Genomic DNA, 25,996 nt, shown 5'->3' with positions numbered 1-25,996 from the left:
ATAGGGATCCCAATATGTTGGACTTGGAAGACTAAAACTGTCCTATTGCAAAGAATTGTTTGAAGCTCTCAAAGAAGCGACACTGAACTTTTAAGCAGCAATAGGTGATGGAGTAGAGATCTCATTGCATGTCATCTAACTACATTGCTCATTCCTAAATGAAGTGTCTACACAAGATGTTTCAGTGTGAGCATCAAATGTATTTGCAAACACTGAATTAGAAGAATCGAGCAAATGGATGCCATTTTCTATGCAAAGCTGTCTTAGTTCATAAATTTCTTAAAGAAGTTTTAGATCATGAAGTTCCGTTTGCATGCATTCATCTATTGTGTGCCTTAAATTTCCATAATAACCACATGTAAGTTTCCATGGATTAGAAAACACGATTACAACCAGCAAAAAATAAATGCATTATCAATGAATTCAAATGAACCCTACCCCGAAAGATAGAACTTCTCTATGTCAAATATTCAAGTTTATCAATTAGAATCCATAAAATTGACATATTGAATCAAAGATACTTGTGGCTCAATCTGAAAAAGTACATAGATGGTTGTTAAGAGCTTGTCAATACCTTTCCAATGCCCATTCACCTACGAAAAAATCAAAATTCAGGGTTAAAGAAATAAGCTCGAAAGCCAAAATGGGTGATTTGGACTTCAAACAACAATATAATTAACCAGCAATAAATCTGGGAAAATAACTAGCACCATTGGTAAGTGCATTGAACTAGCTGTCCATTGCTTATAAATCTATAAAATTTGAACTCCGTATGCCCAAGATATGCCCTTTGAAGAAAAGTCTTCCTTTAGGCAATAAAAAGAGGCGGAAAACATTGTTCACGGCTAGAAAATAACACTATTCAAGGATGGAACATTGTTCACACAAGAAACACTATTTATCGCTGGCAGAAACATTGTTTACAAGAATGTATGACTTAAAAAATAACATAGCTCCAAAAACCTCTTTGAGTCCAAATGTGATGTGCTTTATATGGATCCAAGGGTTTTGACATCTTTTGAGCACAATGTTGAGGTTTTTTTGCACCAAGATGCATTATATGTGATCTCATGGCCAAAATCCTCAATAGGAGAAGAAACTTGCAGATTTGGAGCTCTAGAACCATGTTATAGCTGATAAGTAGCTCTAGATAAGCCAAGATCACCTATAATAATTCTTCTACAAGAGAGAGAACAACAACAATTGAAAATCAAAGCAAAAGATGCATATTGAATATTGATACATTCTTTTTTAATTTACAATTGAAAAATACAAAGAGATATACAACCACATTTACAAAGTATAGATAGTAGGAAAAAAATAGCATGGCGCGATGCACAAACTAAAAATAGGGAAATAACCTCCTAATAGAGACTTTTAAATAAACTTCACTCAATAAGGGGTTGTTTCGGCGGTGTTAGATGTCATTAGAATAATGAATGCAATGCATGCATAGTAATTATGTTAGGTCATGGATGCCTGATTGGGTACTAACCTCTAAGCTAGTGTATGTGATTGCTTGTTTTTATTTTGTTTAGTATGTCTTGGACTCTATTTTTTTGCAATGGTGTCTTTAGTTGGCACTTAGGAATTTGGGGGTAAAATGCATGACAATTCCAAGGACAAAGGTGTTGTTGTTGACAAGGTTCCCAAAAATGGAAATAATGAGTCTTTGGTGAAGAGGTGGAAGCGGATTTCATGGCTTGTTTGGATCAAGATATCTCGAAACTTGGTCTTCATCTTTGGATGGTGAGAATGTGGGAACCACTTAAGACATGGATGGGTCCCTTTGTGTTAATATTTGGACGACAATGGCGAAGCTCCTTCTAGATCTTGGTTATACTCGGGTAAGTGGAATACGTTTGACATAGCATAGTCCCTTGCTTGTGTCCCCATGAAATTGTGCTATCCTAATGGTTGCTCTCTTTGCAAATGCCATCCCCATGGACTCAGATTTGTTGTGAAGATGATGATGTCGATGAAGAGGAGGTTATAGAGAAGTTCCCTGGCTTGAAGATGTAGTGAGATAAACTTAAGTTTATGTCTCAGAGGTCAAATTTGCTTAGGCCCCCATTTTGTTTCTTGCAGATTGTGTATGTACATATAGTTTATGGTTTGCTTTTTTGTAGGGTCTTTATTATTGTACATGGACTAGCTATATATATTGTAGTTAGTTATATTTCTAGTCTAACTTGTTGTTTGAGCTGGTTTTTGTGGCATTGATGCCTAGTTCCCTTGGGGAGATTTTCTAGTTTATCGATCTTAAACTGGCTTACAAAGAAAAGGAGGACTCCCAATAAACCGAAGATAATTTGTGAATATAATTTGACACCAACAAATTCCTCTATAGATGCTTGATTTCGAAAAGAATAATCTTATTATTCTATACTAATTTAATCATGGTTTAGTATAACATTGTAAATTGAATTAATAATGTATGGCTCAAAGTTCTTTGTGTTGGTGCACAAAATTGTTGGTTGCCAAATCCTTGAAGCCAAGCCATTCATTGAGTCCCAAGGGTATCAAACCCGAGCAACATACCTCTACAACTTATTATCAGATGGGGCAATAATGGACCAATTGCCGAGAGTGGGTAATGCTTCCTTTGGTTCAAGCTCCAGTAGACTCAAGGGAGCGTTCCCTAGAGGTATTATTAATAGGATTATTCACAACTGCAAAATGTGGGTATGTAGAACACGACTCTCCTAAATAAAAACTCTTAATGTTCACTATAGATGTTTTCCTTGGTTGAAATATTGAATCATGAGCTGCATACAAACTAACTTCCTACTTAGTCTACTAGTGTAAGATGTTTTCAATTTAAGCATATGGTGGATCGCTTCTTTTAGGATTGGTGCCTAATCCATTGGGTTACAAAGTCACAACATACCATCATAGACAACATATTGAAATCACAAAAGAATATGAGTTGTGCATAAATATACACCACAAATATGATACCAAACCATTGAGTATACTTAGTGATCCGTCCCTACATTATAGAAACCAATATGTAATAAGGAAAATATCATTACAAAACTTGTAACGAATTTGAATACTGTCTCATTCATTAGATCATTATTATATGTATACCAGCAAATGTGGTAAATGAGAATCAAAGCATATGATTACTTTGAAGATCTACAAATAGAGTTGTGGAGACATCAGTGATTGATATCATTTAGAATACAATGACCTCCTTATGATTTACAAAAGATGCTGCTCTAAAGTTGATTGGTTATTTAGGAGTTGAAACGCTAGAAGCTTCATCAACACTTTTCACAAGGAGAGCAGAAATGAGTAACCCTTGTTCCAAAAAACAAATTGATATTTATAGTGCTTTCTTTAGTAGCTCAGTCACTTGAGAGAGTTCGATTGAAATTTGACATGGTTGTCAAGTAAGTGCAATCCAACAAAATTTGCAAGATGGACAATTTAGCTTTTAGGCATGAGGATGGTCAGAATCTGAAACTCAAGAACTACATTATTGGTGCCATGGTCACCCTCTCCTCTATATGTCCAACATTTAGTTCTCTCTAACTCCATGCATCCATTCTTCCAACATGAGGTCTTGTAACTTGTATCTTCTTGTTTTGCTTAAGAATTCCTTGAGTTTCCAATTTCATAAGTCCAACAACAATAAATTGTCATTTTTTTGGGGCATGGTTTAGGTTGAATGGTTAGTAGAATCACACAATCAACAAGTCTAGATTACTGAAGTTGGCAGCTTTCAATTGTAGTAGAATTAATAAAACATGGCAGGATGGTTGATGTTTTGATGGTGAGTATTCTCTAGGAAATTCATTGGATGTGAGTTCTCATATGCTCAATAAAAATAGGCTTTGCAAGATGGAATTATGCACAACACTTGTTTTGGCTGATTGACACTATTTTTATTTTATATTGCCCCTTTACTTAACTGGTAGAAATCTTTTGTAAAATGACAATTGCAATCTGCTCAAATCTGAAATCTGAAATCTGAATTTTATTCATTTGTAGCCGACAAGTTTGTAGAATTCACACAAACCAGCCTCCAAACTTCGGGGATACCTTGGGTGAACTATAGATAATGTCTTCCTTTCAGTTAAGCTATATACTACACTGTAACAGTCTAAAATCCTATTCACTAAAGAAAGTAAAAGTAATTCACTTTTGGCATGGTAAAAACCCATAAGTAAGATGATTTCATAGAAAATTTTTCAATCTTTAAACTAACATTGCTATAACATAATCATATACAAATGCACCATATGAAATATCAATATGAAAATGAAATCTTTTCTTTCTTCATTGAACTTAAAAGATTACAAAATATAAACCAGAAATGCCAGTGTTAACCGCATTTTGGAATTTGTATTTGTCTTGCAAGCCTCGACTAGTCAACTGCAAGAGGGAGATCATCATTCGAGTGCTTATCCTCCAACCATAGACCATCGGTTCCCCACACACCTTCCTTGTTGAAGTGGTCCTACCCTTCATGAAGAGTATAGACAATAGGGACAATAGGAACCTATGTTGAACCACATGAGTCCTGGTGCCATGTTCCTCATTAACCACTTGACCATACTACTATAGACAGTCCTTTAAGTAAGTATGACCATATTGGAGGTATTGTGATCTTGAAACACACGTGAATCGACTAGATGCATGCAGTGACTTATGCATCACCTTGGTGAAAGGTTTTAGAAGTAAATCAGTCTCATGTTCACACACCTCTGACTCAACTTGGAGACTACAAACATCCCATGGTTAAACAAATTCAACTCTCTACTCAAGTCTCTAACAAGACATAAAATTCAATAGAGTTCATTCGTTTATATAGGACTCCCTCTTTGCTAACTACAATCTGGGTTCAAGGTTTTCCACCCTTAGTCCATGCAAACATATCTAAAAGTATTCATAATAACATGCAAAACCTCATAAAACTCTTGTTTGGTTTTTCTTACTAAACCCATGTTCTAAAGAGTTTGGTTCCATGAAGGGCTAACATGCCTAGAACCTAATCATCCAAATGTTCTTAAATGGACTAAGCAAGCAACTTCTACGCAACTTGAAAACTCTACATATTAATCCTTGAATAAACATATATAATTATATATAAATGACTCTAAAATCTCAAGTTGATATACAAACTACATACGCATCCAATTCACAACAGTTAAACTTTCCTTCGTTTCTGAATGAAGAATAAATAAAATGATCATCAATTCATATGGTATGTTCGATATGATTATGAAAACATGTGTAAGAATGAGCTTATACATATTTCAATATAAACTTACATAAAACTACACATTTAATTGTAATCTTTAATGTATCGAAAACGAAATTAGGTATTTTATTATTACTCTAAATATATCAGTATCAAAGTTACAAGACTCAGACTCGGCTCGAACTCGGCAAGCTGATTTTTGACTCGGACTTGGACTTGGTACCCAGACTTAGCCGAGACTCGGCAAATTGAAAAACCCAAGAAATTCAAAGATTTTTAATGATTTTAAATTTCTTTCATGCATTTTTTAATAAATAAATATTGAAGACACAATAATCTCATCAAATAGAAGCACATACACAAGTTTACATTGATCACATAGGTATAAATGCAAATTTTAGACTTGCGCTGAAGGAAATAAGCTAAACTAAATAACACATTAGAAATATAGATAGTGTCAAATGTCTACAAAATTCATGGAATTTGAAATCCATGTCATCAAAAGTTCAAAACATATATCAAGTTCAACATAAAAGCTAGAGCCTAGAAGTCTAAGGCTCAAAGGAGCCAATATCAGTCGACCCCGCAACCATCCTATGTGTGCGCCTAAGATAGGTCCTGGAACATTCTGTAGCCATGATCTTTGCTCAGGCTCAGGCTCAGTGACATCCATATCCTCATCCACATCATCCTCGATCTTGGGGTCCTCCAATGGGTCTCCTCATTCTCTAGCCTCCTCTGCCATCGCTACTGCCTCTGCCTCTTGATCCACCCGATCAACCCATTCTAAGTTTGCTCGTCTACTCTTCAATGCCTCTATTTTTTTGCTCAGAACCCTCTTTTTCTCTCCTCGTGTTTGCAAACAACAAAAATGACTTTTTTAGGGTGGCGGACAAAACATATGAACCTTTTATTTCATTTAAAACAAAGTTATTTTATTTTTTTCTCACTTTTTAGTTGTTGCTTGGATGACAGCATCTAGCCCACGGGACTCGGCGAGTCTACCGAGTCTGCCAAAACTCAACTAGACTCGGCTGAGTTTGAGTCCATAGGCCATTGGCCTCGGCAAGGGCGACCCGCCTCGGGACTCGGTGAGTCTTGCCCAAACTCGTAGAGTCTTGTAACTATGATTAGAATTGAAAGATGTATTTCTTGAGCATAATACGTGCCACCAAATAGTTCCCTATTCTTCCTTCTTGATATTAAAACAACAAAATAACTTCATAATGAAAAGAATCTCATGTCTGATGAATGTGTTGCAAAGTTGAGACGAAAGAAGACTTGAGCCTTCCAATCCTTCCAAACATAACTCCGGCAATAACCTTCCTAATCTCCCTGAGTAGAAAAGATGAAGTGAAAAAGGACTATAATCTCTCATCTTTTTCCCACATATGAGAATATAAACGAAAAATAATTTCCCCTTCCCAAAAAGTAGACTATCTCTGCATTCCCCAAAATAAAAAGTGTGTCTAACTCTTCTCCAAAAACCTGTATTTATAAGCATTACAGTGGTATCAGAGCCTATAATGTCCCTACTAGGTAGAGATCACTGTCCTGCAAAACAGATTGTTAGAATACAACAAATATATATATATATATATATGACTAATCTATTTTGCAATTAGACTATTAAGAAAGGATACGAGTGTAGTGTTGGGACATGTCCTTAGGCGGCTGTGAAGCTCGCCTTCTTGGAACCCATCTTGGTTCCAAGCCATACCATGAAATCGAAGGTTAATTCGATTCCTGTCTTGGATGCAATTTCTTACACCCAAGCCATACCAGGAAATCGAAGGTTAATTCGATTCCTGTCTTGGATGTAATTTCTTACACCCAAGCCATACCAGGAAATCGAAGGTTAATTCAATTTCTTGTCTTGGATGTAATTTCTTACACCCAAGCCATACCAAGGTAGACCCTCATATGTGATCAATTCCTTGCCTTGGATGATGCATCTCATCATCCAAGTCTACTAGAGAGGACCGGCCAGATCCGTCTCTTCTTTGATGAACTCTGTCAACCAAGCCATAACATATATGCATATGGATATTCAGTATATACTGCCTACCAGGGATTATCATAATCCCTGAATTAGACTACGGGGATTTCCCCCCAATAGCCTCCATCAAATAATCACATTATTGCCATTCATTGATATACCATATTTCATAACAATTCATATTATTGATATCATTCGAATTATAATTCATATTATCATTATTACTTAAATTATAATTTTGTGACATACAACATTATGCTAAGATTCTGTAACATACAACATTGTAATAACGATGATATAATTCTGCAACATATTATAATATTCATGACATAATTCTGTAATTACAGATTATAATATTAATAATGACATAATCATTAAAACTACCAATATATTTATGTGTGTGTGTGGCACACACATATACGTACCTGTGGCACCTCTGCTCTTTTCTCCCTATACTCTTCCTTCTGCCCACGCAACTCTCCTTCTTAACTCTCTGTGCCCCTTTTTCTGGTTCTGTGGATTACCTTGGTTATGTACCCATGGAGGGGAATGGTCGTGTCCCTCCACGGGGACCCTTCCGTGGGAATGGGTGTGACGAGTCGCAGCCCAGACTGCGACTACCGTCTCACTGCTTCCCTTCTGAGGGAAGGGGTGTGACGGTAGTCGTAGCCTAGGCTGCGGCTTCCCATCCCACCACTTCCCGCCGGGGGGGGGGTCCATGTTTATGTTCTAATCCCTCCCGTAGATAATTATGCCCCATCATGTGTTATTCTAATATAATTATTTTAATTCATTTTCCCATTTAATATATTAATCATTTTCTACTACTTTATTCTTTGTACTAACTTCATTTAATATATTAGTATTATTTAATAATTTATTTCCTCTATTAGAATATTAACAATATTTAATATATTACATCATTTAATAATTGATTTTATCATTATTTGTATTTATAAAACTTACATCATGCGGTGTGGTAGGGTTATCACAAAAGGAGTATATGTGTTTTGTTGAGATGATTATCCATATCCATATTTGTAGGGAACAACCCAAATCAAAAACGTGTGCCAAAAAGAATAATTCCAAATTTGTTAATAAACAAAAATAATGCTATTCTTAGTAATTATCAATCACCTTAATTCTTTTTCCAAAATAAGAAAGAATTCAATGAAATTGGTTATAAATTTGAATCACCAAAATCTGTTTTTGGTTGTCATTAAAAATTCACCCATTTCCCACATATTCCTTAACAAATTTATTATCCATATTATATGGGTCGATTTAAACTAAAATAGGCACCACACTGTGCTATAAAATAGGCACATCACTTGGGACTTTTACGTGGCTAATAAACTTTTTGATTTTGCTGAGTAATGTGGTATATAACTGCCACGAGTCTTCATAAAATCACCTTATTTTAGCCTTTATGAAAGGCACAACCAACTAACAAAATGCTTGCTGGACCACTTATGTGGTATTAACTTGCCTATAAAAAGTCTTCTCACCACTACGTGGTAATTGATGCCTTCTAAAATACTCCACCACGTGGTGTTTGACCAAGTCTCCCACTACGTGGTGATTTACTTGGCTAAAACAGAAATTAAAACATTACTACTATGTGGTATAATACTATGACTTTACAAGCTATTAAAATAAGATACTAAGAACTATGATTTCCATTTAAAATGGAAGAGCATTTATTCTTTTGCTGATTTATGTTGTTTGTTTTTATTGCCACAAAAGTTTTTATTAAAATCACCCTTTTTATTACTCTTTATGTAAGGCAAAAACAACTAACTAACTAATGGTTTAATAAAGAGAAAGATTCGATCATAACAAAGTAATAGCTTAATGTGGTGATTAAAATTCGCTTTTTAAATTCAAATCAGAATTAAATAAACTTTTACATTTTACCATTCATGGTGAGTTACTTTTACTAAATGCCAGTAAAATATGATAATTAATAAATCTTTGGATTCCTTTATATATATATATATATATACATACTTTGCATTACAATTTCAATACGATTGTAAAGTATTAAGCTATATTAATTTATATATGTATACATACATTTATTACGAATTTTATGTATATATATGTGTATATATACTTTCGTCTTTGTATATATATATAAAGGAATCCAAAGATTTATTAATTATCATATTTTACTGGCATTTAGTAAAAGTTAACTCACCATGAATGGTAAAATGTAAAAGTTTATTTAATTCTGATTTGAATTTAAAAAGCCAATTTTAATCACCACATTAAGCTATTACTTTGTTAGGATCGAATCTTTCTCTTTATTAAACCATTAGTTAGTTAGTTGTTTTTGCCTTACATAAAGAGTAATAAAAAGGGTGATTTTAATAAAGACTTTTGTGGCAATAAAAACAAACAACATAAATCAGCAAAGAATAAATGCTCTTCCATTTTAAATGGAAATCATAGTTCTTAGTGTCTTATTTTAATAGAAGACGAATTACCTTACATATATATGTATATGCATATATGTTTTAATTATCGAAACATACATATACACGTAAAATAATTTATCAGGAGGAGATAATATCTCTATAATTATACATAATAATGAAGAAGAGATTTAATGCAAAATAAGAGACTGACACAAGGTCAAATGCTATGGTTTAATGATGACCATACAAAACGGAATTGACCTATCACAAACATTTTGCGACACTTACTCATGACCATAGCAACTTAAGTATGTGTGAAGGTCTCATGATGGCAATGACACATTTTCCTTCTGTCTGTATTCCTCTCCCAGATGATACTCTTCCTCCTCATCTTTGATAGGGTATCCTGAGAACTTCCTTCCTGGATAACATTTGGACAACCAAACATGTAGTTAATCCACTTACATTCGAAACATGAAAATTCATGATAAGAAATAATAACTTTTGCAATTCAATTTCATCACATAATGAACTTCATAATTCATAGCTTTCCATGCAAGCATCTAATTCACATTTCATAATATAATAACATCATGATATGAAATAAATGATATTTCATTTAATTTCATAATAATTCTCTATTATTAACATAAAAGTTAAAAGTAATTACTATTCAGAATTGGAATGAAATACTAAGTAAAAATTGGGATGTAACATACACAATGTACTTGCTGCTTAATATGGTTGCACTCTATCTCTTTTCAAGCTTTGGATAGCTTCTTGCTGGTCTTTGAGCCCCCCATAGCCACTGAGTCCTTGCAAGGTTGTTGAGCCATTGTTATCACGCTTTTATTGTTCTCACAAAGTTCTTTGAAGGAATCGAATCAGCTACATCCCTTTTGGGGTTATTAGACCTTCATCCTTTTCTTTTATTGGCCCAAGGAAAGGTAAGTTTGCATGTCTTCTATGTTTAATAAGGACTTCTTTTGAATCCTTCTTACTGCAATACAAGCTCTCATGTCAAACCCTAAATTAACTTGGTTGAAGGATAAGGATTCATAGCTATGAGACTCAAATTCACCTCATACTTGGCAAGCTGATTATGGACTCGGACTTAGAATCGGTGCAAAAACATGGCAAAAACTTGACAAAGACTCGAAACCCAAGAAATTCAAAGATTTTTTAAGGATTTAATTTTTTTTTATGCACCCTTTGATAAATAAACCTTAAAGACTAATAACATCATCGAATAGAAGCTAATTTGATCACGTACACAAGTATACATCAATCACATAAGTATAAACACAAATTGTAGCTGAAGGAAATAACACACTTAGATATATAAATATTGTCAAATGTATACAAAACTCATGGAATATGAAATCCATGGTATCAAAACTAAAATTATAAGACTATGGCTCAAAGGAGGTTGCGTTACTCATCCCTCACGACAAGTCATGCGTTGGTGTCTAACATGGATCTTGGATGATGATGTAGCCATGGTATCAGCTTGTGTCTCAACGACTGGTGTGTATATTCAAGTGAGGAATTTATTATTAATTTCTTTTTGAAGCCTTTCAATAGTGCATGTTTTGTTGACAAGATCATTAATAAAGAGGAGTGGTTAAGTAAAAAGATAAATGGTTATGTTTTATTTTGGCGTTTGCTAGGATACTTATAGATCGGATTCTTCTATTAGCTGTCTATGCAAGGCATGATTGATACATGTTGCATTATGGAAATGGCATTTCTTGCCAACTATGACTTGTATTCATCAATACAATGTAATATTCCCAACTTTGACCTAGTAAGTAAAGAACAAAACATTTGTGTGTTCAAGGGTGGCAGCCTTGACCAATTTGAGTATTTAAAAGTTAGAAAGTAATACTAGGCTGTAAAATAGTAAAAGATTGAGGATATAATCTTATCCCAATAAGATGAAGAGTTGAAGACATAATGTGGAATTGATATATATTTATCCATCAAAGAATAAAGACTTGCAAGCATCCAAGTTCACAATGTCAGGGAGACCAACCTTGCATCAAGGACCATCCATAAAAGATGAAACAATAATTACACACTAGTTGTCATTGATGTTTGAAGAAGATATTTTTGATGAAGGAAATAAAGGCCAAAGGGCACTGATTGAAGTCAAGACAAGAATACAATGATTGAAGTCAATACGAGAATACAAATTAGATATCCATGTTTGGCCAATCATGATTTGCGTTCTAAGGCAAAGTTACATATATACTGATCGACCTGTTTATGAACAAGTTAAAGATGATAAACATGTTTGAAGGCATATAATATAACCATCATAAAGGAAAGCTCCATGTATGCAGCGATCACTAAGTTACTTGAATCTTGATCAATAAGCATCGAGGAATTTGTTATTAATAAATATATAGACAGCAACTATAAAGAATAGTGACCATAATGAAGACTCATAGAAAGAACAATGACCTTCTAAAGAAGACAAGTGATTCATTAAAGTGATTAATCTCTTATGTTTATATGAAAACACGAAGGTGACGGCTTGATCAATAAAGATAGCAATGATATTAATTTGGATGCAGCAACAACTTCTTTAATTGGAGGCTTCCTTAATAGACAGACGACTTCATTAAGAAACTATCAGACTTTCACGTTAATCACCAAACCATTTATTTAGAACAGAAATTATTATTAAGAGCAACGATTGTGTGAAAGAGGCAATGACTGAATTATAGATCATGGAAGCGACTTTATGAGCAGCGGATAGAATTCATCATGATCAGTTATCTACTGCAATAAGAAGTATTGATCAGATCTTAGTGGCAACGTGTTAAGAAACAGAGAATATGTATGGATCGATTGGTGGCAGTGATACGGATTACTGAAGAAGAATAGAAGTCAGCGATATTGGAGAGTAGCGATTAACATTATACAATGGCAGCGATGGCACAAATAAATAGGTGCGATTGATAAAGGAAGAAGAATTCATTTCTAACAGAGAAAAGAAAACATTATACAAGGAAATGATTATATGCAAAGGTAATTATGTATGAAGCAATAATGGAAAAGTCAACGATTATGAAGTCACACTTCATCAAGAGGATTACGAAGCACTTAAGTTCATTACAAAAAGCATTCAACAGCTTAATAAATACAATGATTACATGAAGAAAGATTTGTCAATGAAAACAGATTTGTTTATATTCCTCATTAGTGTGATGTTGCAATTTCATTTAAGCAAGGCGTGAAGGGGTGATTTGTTAAGGAAGAATTTTCATTAACAAAAGAGTGTGATTCTAGTAGAAGAGCCACAGTTTCATTAAATAGAGGTTAATTAATAGTCAAGGCAGTGTTTTGTTTAGAGATTAGTAAATAAAGTTTGATTTGTATTAAGGGGTGACTCTTTGGAAAGGACTCGCACCTCTTATGAGAGGGTATGAGAAAGATACAAATGAAGTATGAAAATCATTGGTGAAAGAGGGTGGGTGAGGTATGTGTGAATAAAGAAAAGACAGATCAAGCACAATAGAAGGAGAGTTACATGAAGATCATTTCCGATTTGAGAATATATGAAGGAGACTATGAGGAGATTGAGATAAGAGTTTTTATGATAGATTATATGAGGAGATTGTGAAGAATTTATGACAGACTTGCGAGAAGTTTGTAATCTGATTTGTGACAGATTTATAGATGAAATAAAGTGTTGATGTTATAGCAGCAGGAGATATCTTAACCCTGACTGCTATCTTAACTATTATAAATAGCTTATTCATCGCTGACTTGATTCATTGCTGTCTTAACTAAATTGATTGTTATTCCTACGTGTGTTTCTTTTTAGTTTATATTCATTTGTTAACAGATGATTAAGACTAGTCAGGTCTTAGTTAATTCCCACCCCTTGCTTTGATGTATCACCCCGATTGGGGTCATGACTCTTCATGTCTTTTGATCGGGTATTTTATCCCTTCAATAGAGGGGCATTAGAACATATGATCAGGAGTTATATGCTGTTCTTATACTGTGATCTCTGTGAATGATCTGCTGTATAGTTCATGGAACATAATTGGTGAATGAATGCTGCATGATACCTGTGAAAGATATACTGTGTGTGATGCCCGTGATTTATATATGTGACATATAAATGCTCAGCAAACAAATACAATCAAATTGAACATAACACAAAAGGAAGAAATCGATATCTTCAGTATACTGTTACATTGCTTCAGATCGATATAATTTAAAGAGATATTAAATTAAATAATTCTGCAAATTGAAATTCTGATCCAAAATTTAACATGGTATCAAAGTGGGTGTAAGCAAAGATTGTGATGAGAATTATTTAAACAGCGAAATATTCTTCTCTTCTTAGGGCATCTATCTTGACATCAAAAATGGTGAACAGACTCAAGGTTGAAGATGGACTTGATGGTGCCTCTAACTTCACCTCTTGGAAGTTTAGAGTCCTAATTGCATTAGAAGAAAACGATATTCTCGAGTTCGTGGAGAAAGAAGTGCCCGAGCCTTCTGATGAGATTGAGAAAACACAATGGAGGAAGAATGGCATGAAGGCCAAGAGGATATTGATTGATTCCGTGAAGGATCACCTTGTGCCTATTATCTCCAAGTTGAAGTCAGCTAGAGAAATGTTCAAAACTTTGGAGGGATTGTATGAGATTAATAACACCAGCAGAGCTCTTGCTTTAAGGCAACAACTTTATCACATCAAGATGGCTAAAGGAGATGCAGTCATCTCCTTCTTCATGAAGATTACTGAACTAAAGGATCAACTATATGCCATTGTAGACATAGTTGAAGATAGGGTCTTAGTCATGTTGGCACTTAACTGTCTTTCCCAATCTTGGGAGCCTTTTATCCAAAGTATCAATGGAAGATCTAAGCTACCAAAGTTTGATCTTCTTAGAGCAGATTGCATTCAAGAGGAATCCAGGTTGGCAGCAAGAGGTATTGGTTGTAGCTCTCACAATGAAGACAATTATGTTCTTGCTGCTCAAACTTCAAAGAGGAAAAGAAGAGGAGGGAGAAAAGGAAATTTCAAGAGGAATAGAGACAGGAAATCAGATGCTGCTCTTGAATCAAAGAAGAAGAAGGATCTCTCCCATATTCAGTGCTTCAGATGTGACAAAGATGGTCACTATGCTAAAGATTGTCCAACAAGACCAAAGCATCATGCCTCTATTGCAGATATGAAGGAATCAAGAGATAATTCAAGTGGATTCCTATTCATCTTTTCCCTATCAAGCAATGTTCCAACCGATAGTAGCACATGGTTGATTGATAGTGGCACTTCATGTCACATTACAGGTTATAGAGAACATCCTTAAGAATTAATAGAAAGAGAAACTTACCTTCAAGTGGTAATTGGAGATGATGCTTGCTATTCAATAAAAGGTGCTGGGAACACCTCTCTTCACCTAGATTTTAGCATCCCTCTTCATTTGAGTGATGTCTTGTTCGTGCCAAGAATCAAGAGGAATCTTGTATCAATTTCAGCTTTTAGAAGACAAAGGATATCAAGTTGCATTTTTTGAGGGAAAAGTTCTTGCTTGGCCAAAGAACTCTAGCATCAAAAAGCCTGAGTGATTGGTGTTCGTCAAGAGAGTCTATATAGACTTTCTATTCGCCCAATTCAAGCATTGATGCATGATTCTACTAGTTCAAGTGAGCTATGGCGTAGGAGACTTGCTCACCTTCACTTTAGAGCTCTTCCATCCACGAAGAAGATGGTTACCAGCCTTCCAAAACTCAATTAGGAGCATGATGGTACTTGTGAGGATGTGCAATGGGTAAGAATACTAAGGATCATTTTCATAGTAGTGAAAGTAGATCAAAATGTATTCTAGATCTTGTCCATTCTGATTTGTGTGGACCGATGTCCATGGCATCCTTGAGTGGTTTTTGGTATTATGTAATTTTCATTGATGACTACTCTAGAAAGATTTGGATTTATTTTTTGAAGTCTAAGGAATCTGAAGAAGTGCTTGAGAAATTCAAAGAATTTAAGGCTCAAGTAGAAAACTTGTCTGGGAAAAGGATCAAGGTTCTGAGATCTGATAACGAAGGAGAATACACCTTTGGAAGCTTTCGTAATTTCTGTATTGAGTTAGGGATTAAGAGGGAGTTTTGTATTCCTTATAATCTTTAGCAAAACAGAGTTGCAGAAAGGAAAAACATATCCATAGTTGAGGTAGCCAAATCTATGATCCATGATCAAGACTGACAAACCTTCCTTTGGGCAGAAGCATCCAAAATTGCAGTGTATGTTCAGAATTGGAGCCCTCATCGATATTGGAAAACATGACTCCTGAAGAAGCATTTACAGGTGTGAAACCCGAGGTTAGTCATTTGAGAATATTTGGTTGTCGTGTTTATTTTCATGTGCCTAAAGATAAGAGATCTAAGCTAGAACCGTCTAGCAAGAAAGAAATAGTTGTGGGTTACAATGAATCCTCAAAAGCCTACAAGATTTACATTCCAGGACAGAAACAAATAGAGATCAGCAAGGATGTCACTTTTGAAGAAGATGTTGCATTCAAAAGATCTAAAGGTTCATACGTGGAGATAGATAATGAAGACCAGGAGACTCCTCAGAACATGGACGTTGATCATACTCTTGAGATTTAGAGGGAGTCTACTGAACCTAAAGAGGCTGTTGATCCAGTTGAGCCTTTGGAACCTACTGATGGTCCAAGAGATATTGCTACAGGTCGAAGGGGACCTCTATGGGCTAGATAGACTATGCAAGATGCAGAAAAGTATACAGCTCCTAGAGGCACATTTAGAGAAAGCAACAAACGACAAAAGTTTCCAGGCTATGTAGCATCAATGAGCCACATCATTGAGTTCGAGCCTTCCAATGTTGAGGAGGCATCAACTCAACAAGTATGGAAAGATGCTATGACAGAGGAGTATCTATTCATTCTCAAGAATGATGTTTGGGATGTTGTACCTAGACCAGAAGGGAAATTAGTTGTATCTTCCAAGTGGCTTTTCAAGATCAAGCATGCAACTGATGGAAGCATTGAAAAGTACAAAGCAAGATTTGTGGCTAGAGGATTCTTTAGAAAGAGGGAATAGATTATGATGACACCTTTGCTCCTGTTGCTCGCTATACATCCATCAGGACTATTATTGCTATTGCATTAGCTAAAGGATGGAAGCTACACCAAATGGACGTAAAGACAACATTCCTTAATGGTGTAATTGAAGAAGTGTACATTGCACAACCAGATGGGTTTGTGATTCATGGAAAGGAATCACATGTATGCAGATTGAAAAGGGCATTGTATGGCCTTAAACAAGCACCTCGTGCTTGGTATGAGAGGATTGATCGATACTTGATGAAGCTTGGGATTCTCCAAGAATGATGTAGATTCATATCTCTACTTCAAGCTAATTGATGGTGAGACTCTAATATTGGTTCTTTATGTTGATGAATTGTTTCTTACTGGAGAAGATCATCTCATTGTCGAATGCAAGGAGTTAGCTTCTGAATTTTAGATGAAGGATTTAGGTCTTATGCATTACTTTCTAGGATTGGAGGTGTGGCAGAGATCCAATGAGATTATTCTAAGTCAAGAGATTCATACTATAGATATCTTGAAGAGATTTGGGATGATGGATTGCAAATCTATGACTACATCGATGGAAACAAATTTGAAGAAGTTAAGTGAGTCTGCAGCTAGTTTAGATCTAGTGGATCCTACTATGTATCGACAGTTGATTGGATCGTTAATGTATCTAGTCAATACTAGACCAGACATTTGCTATGCAGTGAGTTCCCTCAGTTAGTTCATGTGTGAACCAAGGCAAATTCATCTAGTTGCAGCTAAGAATATCTTGAGATACTTGTGTGGCACAGTTGGATATGGTTTGAGATATTCTTCTAGTGTAGATCTAAAGCTACAAGGCTACTTTGATTCTGATTGGGCCGAAAGCATAGTTGACAGGAAGAGCACCTCTGGATGTTGCTTTAGCTTGGGGTCTGCCATGATTTCTTGGTGTAACAGGAAGCAGTCTTAAGTGGCACTAAGCACTGCAGAGGCCGAATATATTGCAGCATGTGTAGCAGCTCGAGAAGCAGTGTGGCTTCGGAAGCTCCTTTCAGGATTGTTTGGACAAACATTGGAGCCGATTGTCATTCATTGTGACAATCAGAGTTATGTGAAACTATTTGTCAATCCAGTGTTTCATGACAAAATAAAACATGTTGAGATCAAATACCATTATATCAGAGATATGATGCTGAGGAAAGCAATTCAACTCAAGTATATTTGCACTGATGAACATATGGCTGATATTCTCACCAAGCCTCTCTCCAGAGTGAAGTTTGTGCATTTTCGAGACAAGCCTCGAGTTGTGGAGAATGAAGCCCTTGTTGAGATGGAGACTTAGCATCAGTGATCTTTTTTGATTTGCTATAATGCATCTTTCTCTGTGAGAGAGAAATTTGAGGTGAAAGCCCTTGTCCATCTCTGAGGCGGAGATGTGGTTCTTTCCACCCACTGGGAGTAGCTATGGTGGATGTCATGTTGAGAGACTCCATGACAACATCATGTTTAGAGACTCCGTGATGAATTCTTTGTACTTGTGTTTTTTCCACACATGGGAGTAGCCATAGTGGACGTCATGTTGAGTAACTCCATGACGACATCATGTTGAGTGACTCCGTGATGGGCACTTGTGCACATATTCCTTTCCACACATGGGAGTAGCCATGGTGGATATCACGTTGAGTGACTCCATGATGAACCCTTCTTCCACAAATGGGTGTAGCCATTGTGAGTGTCATGTTGAGAGACTCCATGACATGGATATTTGGAAAGATACCTCCCTAGCTAAGAGGGAGTGTTGATGTTATAGCAGCAGGAGATATCTTTCCCCTTACTGCTATCATAACTATTATTAATAGCTTATTCATCGCTGTCTTAACTAAATTGATTGTTATTCCTACGTGTGTTTCTTTTTAGTTTATATTCATTTGTTAACGGATGATTAAGACTAATTGGGTGTTAGTTAATTCGCACTGCTTCCTTTGATGTATCACCCTGATTGGGGTCATGACTCTTCACGTCTTTTGATTGGGTATTTTATCCCTTCAATTATGGGGCATTAGAACATATGATCAGGAGTTATATGCTGTTCTTATACTTCGATCTCTGTGAATGATCTGCTGTATAGTTCGTGGAACTTAATCAGTGAATGAATGCTACATGATACCTGTGAAAGATTTACTGTGTGTGATGCCCGTGATTTATATATGAGATATATAAATGCTCCACAAACAAATACAATCAAATTGAACATAACACAAAAGGAAGAAATCGATATCTTCAGTATACTGTTACATTGCTTCAGATCGATATAATTTAAAAAGATTAAATTAAATAATTCTGCAATTTAAAATTTTCTGATCCAAAATTTAACATAAAGAACTCCATTATAGCAAATTTAAGAAAAAAGTATTGTTGTAGACCTACACCAGATTTGTAGAGCAACATGAAGAGGAAAATTGACAGCATTGATTGTGAAGATAAGTTCTATCTTCCAAACTATTCTTAGATTTATTAAATTAAATATTATAATGAAGTTTCAGGATTGATAAAATTATATTTATAAATGTATTACAATTCTCACCTTAAGTTGGAATTGTTGTCTTAGGTCTAAATTAAGGTAAATCCCAAAAAGGGAACATTACATACAAGGAGACTGTAGCATGCCAACTTTTCCAATGGTGGTACTAAACAAGTTGTCTGATATATGAAACAAGTTAATCCTTGATTGTGGCTTTGACTATGAATATGCAGAGAAATGCAACAAGGGATGTGTATTTTGTAGATTTTTATGATCATGATTCATCATTGGCCTATTACTTACTTAGACTTATAGTTTGATGGGGGTTTGGGGGCAACACTAAAATGAGGTTGAGGGTAGCACCCCTCGCGGGGTCTGGGTGAGAGAGAGAGAGGTAGAGAAGACTTATACTTAAGGTTATATTTCATGTATATATTCTGATGAAGAGAATGAGACTGATGTGAAGACAAATATGCACCATACTCTTAATCATATATTCTCTTATCCTTTTCACAATCACATACTTGTCCTCTCATCCATATCCTTTGTGCCCATACGACTATGTTTTATGATCAGTAATGCTATCCAATGCATAAGGGCATAAGGGAACACGCATGAATTCTTCCTGATACTTGACTCTACAAAAGTAATTTGCAGATTTCTTTCCATAGGAATTTTTGACCCATTTTTCAGTGGAACTATTCTTCAAGGTCTCCCTATGTTGTATATTTGCTTCAGTTGACCTTAAACTTTACATGTTCTATGTAAATTATTATTTTTCTATGGTAGGCAAGATAAATTACAACTTTAATAGGTTGTGACAAGGATTAAAAATACTGTTTTCCAATTATTTTTTTAAAACTTTATTCAATTATTTTCTTGTGTCTTTTGTTATTTGAGGTTGTAGACTGTTTTGAAAATTTTATGACCTATAATTGTTTTGTTTGCACTCTGTCATGATATTCTTTGATTCTTGAGCATGGCATATATTTATGGACAAACATATTCTGCCCTTCTCTCTTGTGAGCTAGCTAATTATTTATACTGTTTGGCCTTGTCTATCTCTTGTTGATAGTTTTGTTTCCGTTCTTCCAAATCTAAAGAGTGTAGTTTGCATGTGACCCATGAAAATAATTTAAGAATTTACAATCAAAATGATGTCTCAGTATGAGAAGGTGATTAGCTTTGGCAGGTCTTGGGCATATATAGATTACAATGTAAAAAATCCACATCTGAAGAATTCATTTTCTTGACAATTTCTCCTGTAAAACTGCTATGATTATAGTTTATTCATTTTTTAGTTCTCTATTTAATTGATATTCAAAATCATCATAGAATTATGTATTTTACAATGATTTTTGTAGGTTGTCATGATTGATGAGCGAATAGAGGAGGATCTCTTTTCAATGCTTGACATGGAAACTGATTCAATGTATGTTTCTCCATCTTCTCCTTTGTGTATGTAGACAAGTAAGGGGTTATGAGTGTATACATGTGAATATCAGTTGACTTGTCTAACTTTCTAGTATCAGTATAACTATGTATGCATGCAGGCCTATACATGTGATCTTGACTACCTTTCATGTCCTAGTATAAATGATTCCGACATTATGAAAGGAATGATACTTAGGATATATTCTTGGAATGCAAAATTGAGGTATTGAGGAATGTCATAGTGTATTGAGGTCTGTAGAGAATTGGATTTGCTTGAAAAAAATTCAACACCCTTCTTTTCTAAAATGGCTGTGAATAAAATTGGAGTTGACAGTTGTATTTATACAGATAAATCAGTATGATAAAGCATTGCTTTAACTTCACTATCATGATTGTATTGATGCCCCAAGAATAAAGTTCAGTTTTTCTTTTTGAGCTCCTTCTTACTATGCTTTATGTTCTATGTGTGAAGTTTAGAGTGGCTTCATATAGCATCAGCATGCAGTGTCATTTTGATATTTGTTTGTATTTATTCCCATCTAAGAAGTTGCTGCCACTTTTTCAGATGGTAGATAAATTGACTTCAAAATCACATTAATGGTTCTTAGTTACTGTATCGGACAGTGGGACTTATAACATCTAGAAATAATGGTATTGTAAGTGCCCAAAATGAGCTAAACTTGTCCACAAAAAGAAAAATACATATAGAAAAAGTACAAAAGTAGATTAAAAATCATAAAGATCTCTAGTTTTGTGAAGAGAACAAGCTATCAACTGCAACTTTGATAGAACTTGGGCAGCAACTTTGTATTAATGATTATTGTATTTGTTCAAGACTATAACTTTATTTACTTTTCCTGGTTTTGATTATATTGTTGTATGATTTTGTTTGCAATTTTTATGTGTAGCTATAAGCATGCTGCAACAATATGTTTGTTCCTAACAAATATGGAATTTTTTGCAGGATTGGGAAAATTGTTCGTGCAACCATTGATCGACTTCTTGATGCAGCATGCCCTTCGTTCCCTTCACGTTGGCTACAAATATGTCGTAATGTGGTACTTTGCAATGACTTATTAAACATTTGGAAATTTTAAGCTTGATCCTGCAAGTTCTTTTGTACCTACCCTTATTTGCAAATGAAAATTACTAAATGTAAGTTTTAAAAATTAGTACTTCATTTTTAATCATATACAGAGCCAGACAAAGTATAGTTGAAGATAAAAGGCAAAGGTGATGGAAAACAAATAAATATAAAACTATAAATGGGAAATGTGAAAAATGTTGAAGGTTTTTTTGAGAAGAGCATCTGGATGGATGATATATGGGTATATGTGTCTATGGTAATTATTGATTGCAAACCCAACATGATTACATGGCAACCAATCTCCATGAACCTCAAGTGCATTGTTGTGGGTCAAATTGTGGGTAGATTTCATTCCATCACTATTTCTATATTATTACCAGCAATCATAATTTCAATGTCTCACAAAGCTTGGATGGTTTCTTGCTCAAGCACTAAGGGTATGCAAGAACCGAGTTAGCATTGTGCAATGATCTTGTAAAACCTTCATCATAAGGGAAAGTGTTATTACAGTATAATGCCTTTGATTATATCTTTCCAATGATTTGCTTCTCAATTTTACTTCTGGAGGATGCTCAAACACCAATTAAATATGTATAATACATGATCACTGTGGAAGAATATTAAAGAACAAGAAAGACAGCTATAACTTCTATCTTCATTTTGTTAACCAAAACTGAAAAAGACTCTTCCTCTCATATTTTTTTCATTTATATTGGTTTGAGAAATGAGGTCATATGTACTTACATTTTATTTACTGTTTCGACATTATTTAGGTGCTTGCAACATCAACCAAAAAAAGTGCTGATAATGGTTCTCTAGAATCAGAAAAAACTCATAATCATGATTCCTTTGGAGAAGATGATGAAGGTATGATTGTGAACTCTAAAAAAGCAGAAGGTTCAGAATCCATTTCCAGTCGTTTACACAAAGTTGATAAAGGTGATCAACTCCCACGATACAGGACTCGAGTATTTGCTGCAGAGTAAGTTTTGTTACTATTTTATTTCTTTGTAGGAATTTAGTGACTGCACATGATAAGTGAGAACCAGTTTTAAGTATTAAAAGCCATCACGATGGGACCTTATTTTAACAAGAACTAAATATGTTCTCATAATAAAAGATGAAACAAGTGTAGAAAACAAATATATCTATCAAAGTAAACCACACTATCAAGTGTATGAAGTAGCTTCTGAAATTTTTAAAGATAATGGAGTTGTTATTTTGCTATTTTAGGGTAGTTTATCATATTTTCTTTCTTGCGGTCGTTATCTTAATTTTTTTTTTAACATTTTCTTCATGCGAAAAGGGCTCAAGTATTTGTGTGTGTTTTCTTGTTATTACTTGTGATTTTTGGTACTTTCCAAAAGGTTTGCTTATATTCTTTGATGGTAATGTATGCCCTTTTGTTTCCTTGTCTCATTGCTGCACAAAGGATAGAGATATAACCCATAGAAGCAATAGTTTGCAAAAAATCGCGATTATACCCCATTAATCCTAAATCCTGGAGCTAGTCGATTTATTCCCCGAAAAAATCCCAATTCATGAAAAAATCGATGACCAAATTTTCAATGATTTTTTGCATTTAAATCGCATTAAAATCATGTTAAAAACTGCAAAAAATGGCCAAAAAAGTGAAAAAATCATTGTAAAAACTTGCAAAACCTTAGAGAAACTCGTGAAATTACTAAATTGCTTAGAAATAGGGTTGATCCGAGACAGAATCAGAGTCAATGTGGAATTAATGTTGAAAAAGTTTGTTATTTTGCCCCCTAGTTTTCTTTTTGGCTTCTGAAAATCCCTAAATAAAGGAGTGGGAGGAGCAATGGCGGTCATCAACCGAATTTTAAAGGGCCTCAATCATCCTAAATTGTGGGGGCCATATGAGATAGTATCAAAGCAGCTGGAAAATCTTCTCTAAATCACGGCTTCCATATGACTCAAGCTCTCTACACACCCCAACCCATGGATTTTGATGCGAACAAGTATATAATTAATATTGTACACTAGCTTTATAATTAATTCTATTATGCACTATTATAGATGGCATTTTGACTAGGAAGGAGCAAACCTCTATAGTTTATAATTAATATTGTAAAGTAGTTTTAAAATTTAAACTATTATAGACTATTGAATATATATTAATAGTTATATGATAAAACTATAAATAAAAAATAATGTAAAATTTATGATGTACATATTAATTTTTTATACAATATATATATATTTTTTTGATGGAGGAAACTCGGATTTTAGCTTGGTCTGATCCCAGAGAGACCACTTTCAAAGGATCTCTTCCCATGAGGCCATTTTGGGGGGGTCATCTTTCCCCACACATCACTTGTTCAAACCCACGAGCTTAACAACCCAACAAAAGTAGATAGGTCTCGAGCTCAATGGTCCAACAAGGGTTTGAACCTTGGTGGCTGCCGCATTAATGGAGTGTTTCTACCACAACACTAAACATCCGAAGACATATAATATATATACATATAGATATATGATTTATAATTTATAATTGATATAGTAAATTTTTGCTCAAACAAAGATATACAATTCATTATGTGAGCAATATATCCAAAGTGCTCCACGAAATAAATCTGAATGACAACAAACGAGCTTACATAGTTGTAATAAAAGAGCCTCCAACACACAATTATTAAAATTTGTCTCCACCTAAAATAGTATTGCCAAAACTAGTGGCTTGCTAATCTTGTACTTCAGCTAAACAAATGCCTTTTGTCGAATTCTACCCCATATAAAAGACTTAGCAATTGTCATCGGGGAATTAAAAGCATTGCAATTGTGAAATATGATTTGATAAGCTTTCTCAAATATTGAACTACCCCTACAAAACTCCTTGCCTCAATCACAATGAAAGTTTGGATCACTTCAAATTGGCTTCCACTTTTACTAAATTCCTAACAATAGCTTGATCTCTGTCTGATAAATTTTGATCTCAGCTACTTCATAGACTTCACTAATCTTTGATCTCAGACTTAGACAACTATTTTGTGTATTTGGTGACTGCCCTTTTAAAAAGTTAAATGAATATTTGCCTATGTAATCAGCAATATGAATATAAATAACAAAAAGCTATTTTGTACAATTCATGGGTTAAACAATATTTTATTTACTCTCTATATCTCTATGCTATGGAAATGCCCTTAAGTTTATAAAAAAAGTAGTTTGTGTCAATTTTTCTACAATTTTTTACCCATTTTTTCAAAAAATCATATACTTATGGTTTGTCGATTTTTTCCCCAAACAATTTTTGTTGCTATGATATAAAGCATTGTAATAGTGGAATATGATTAGATATTCTTTCTAAAATATTGAATTAGCCCTACAAAACTCCTTGCCTCAATCACAATGAAATTCTTGGATCACTTCAAAATGGCTTGCACTTTTACTATTTATCTGTTAACTTTTGATCTCAGTTACTTCATAGACTAGCTTTTATTTGATCTCAGACTTAGACAACTATTTGGTGTATTTGGTAACATCCCTGCTAAAAAGTTAAACTGAATATTTGCCTATGTAATCAGCAATATGAATATAAACAACAAAAAAGTATTTTCAACAATTCATGTGTTAAACTCTATTTCATTTGCTCTTTATATCTGTATGCTATGGAAATGTCCTTAAGTTTGTTAAAAAAATAGTGTGTCTCTTTTTCTACTTTTTTTTTTTTTTTTAATCCGATTTTTTCAAAAAATCTTATACTTTTGGTTTGCCGATTTTTTCCCCAAACGATTTTTGCTACTATGATATAACCTATAATCTGGATCTGGTTTTATGCATCTTCATAAATCCCTTACCTTGCAGGCTATAAGAGCATATTGAATCGGCTTGGAAGATCTTCTTTTTCAAATAGATTTTTAAATGTCCCAGTGACCAAGGATGAATATTTATTTAATGTTAGTCTGATTCTGCCTTCTGTCTGCAGCGATATATCTTCGTTCTAGCTATGTTGAGAAAATATTTAATGGCTTTTTTTGTATCATTATACCCTTCCTCAATGATGTTTTACTCTGCTCCCATTTTTGAGTTATAGTTTTATGTGGCTTTCTTTTTTTTATATTTTACCAGTGTCACAAGGCTGCATTCTTGGGGGTTGAATATGCAAAATAGGAACATTCCTGTATCGGATTTTCTAAGCTGGTTTCAAAGTTTTATCTGCTCAGCTGTCTGTCGGACATGTATTGGACAGCACTTACTCTTGTAAAGAATCATTCTATATGTTGCCTCTATATGGT

At 34.5% G+C, this 25,996-nt stretch overlaps 1 protein-coding gene across 5 annotated transcripts in view; it reads left to right on the top strand.

Moving 5' to 3' along the window:
• The window catches only part of LOC131039422 (protein SWEETIE), a 326,474-nt gene that overhangs the window by 248,941 nt on the left and 51,537 nt on the right, over positions 1-25,996 (top strand). For all 5 annotated transcript variants that reach the window (XM_057972185.2, XM_057972184.2, XM_057972183.2 and 2 more), the window contains exons 30-32: positions 20,584-20,651; positions 21,618-21,711; positions 22,514-22,722. In XM_057972185.2, coding sequence (XP_057828168.2) covers positions 20,584-20,651; positions 21,618-21,711; positions 22,514-22,722 — 371 coding nt within the window. The remainder of the gene's footprint in view (positions 1-20,583; positions 20,652-21,617; positions 21,712-22,513; positions 22,723-25,996) is intronic.

Source organism: Cryptomeria japonica, chromosome 10 (genome assembly GCF_030272615.1).
Source record: "Cryptomeria japonica chromosome 10, Sugi_1.0, whole genome shotgun sequence".
In the NCBI taxonomy this organism is placed as follows: domain Eukaryota; kingdom Viridiplantae; phylum Streptophyta; class Pinopsida; order Cupressales; family Cupressaceae; genus Cryptomeria; species Cryptomeria japonica.
The sequence above is the reverse complement of the archived record's forward strand: the minus strand, read 5'-3'. Positions and strand labels throughout refer to the sequence as shown.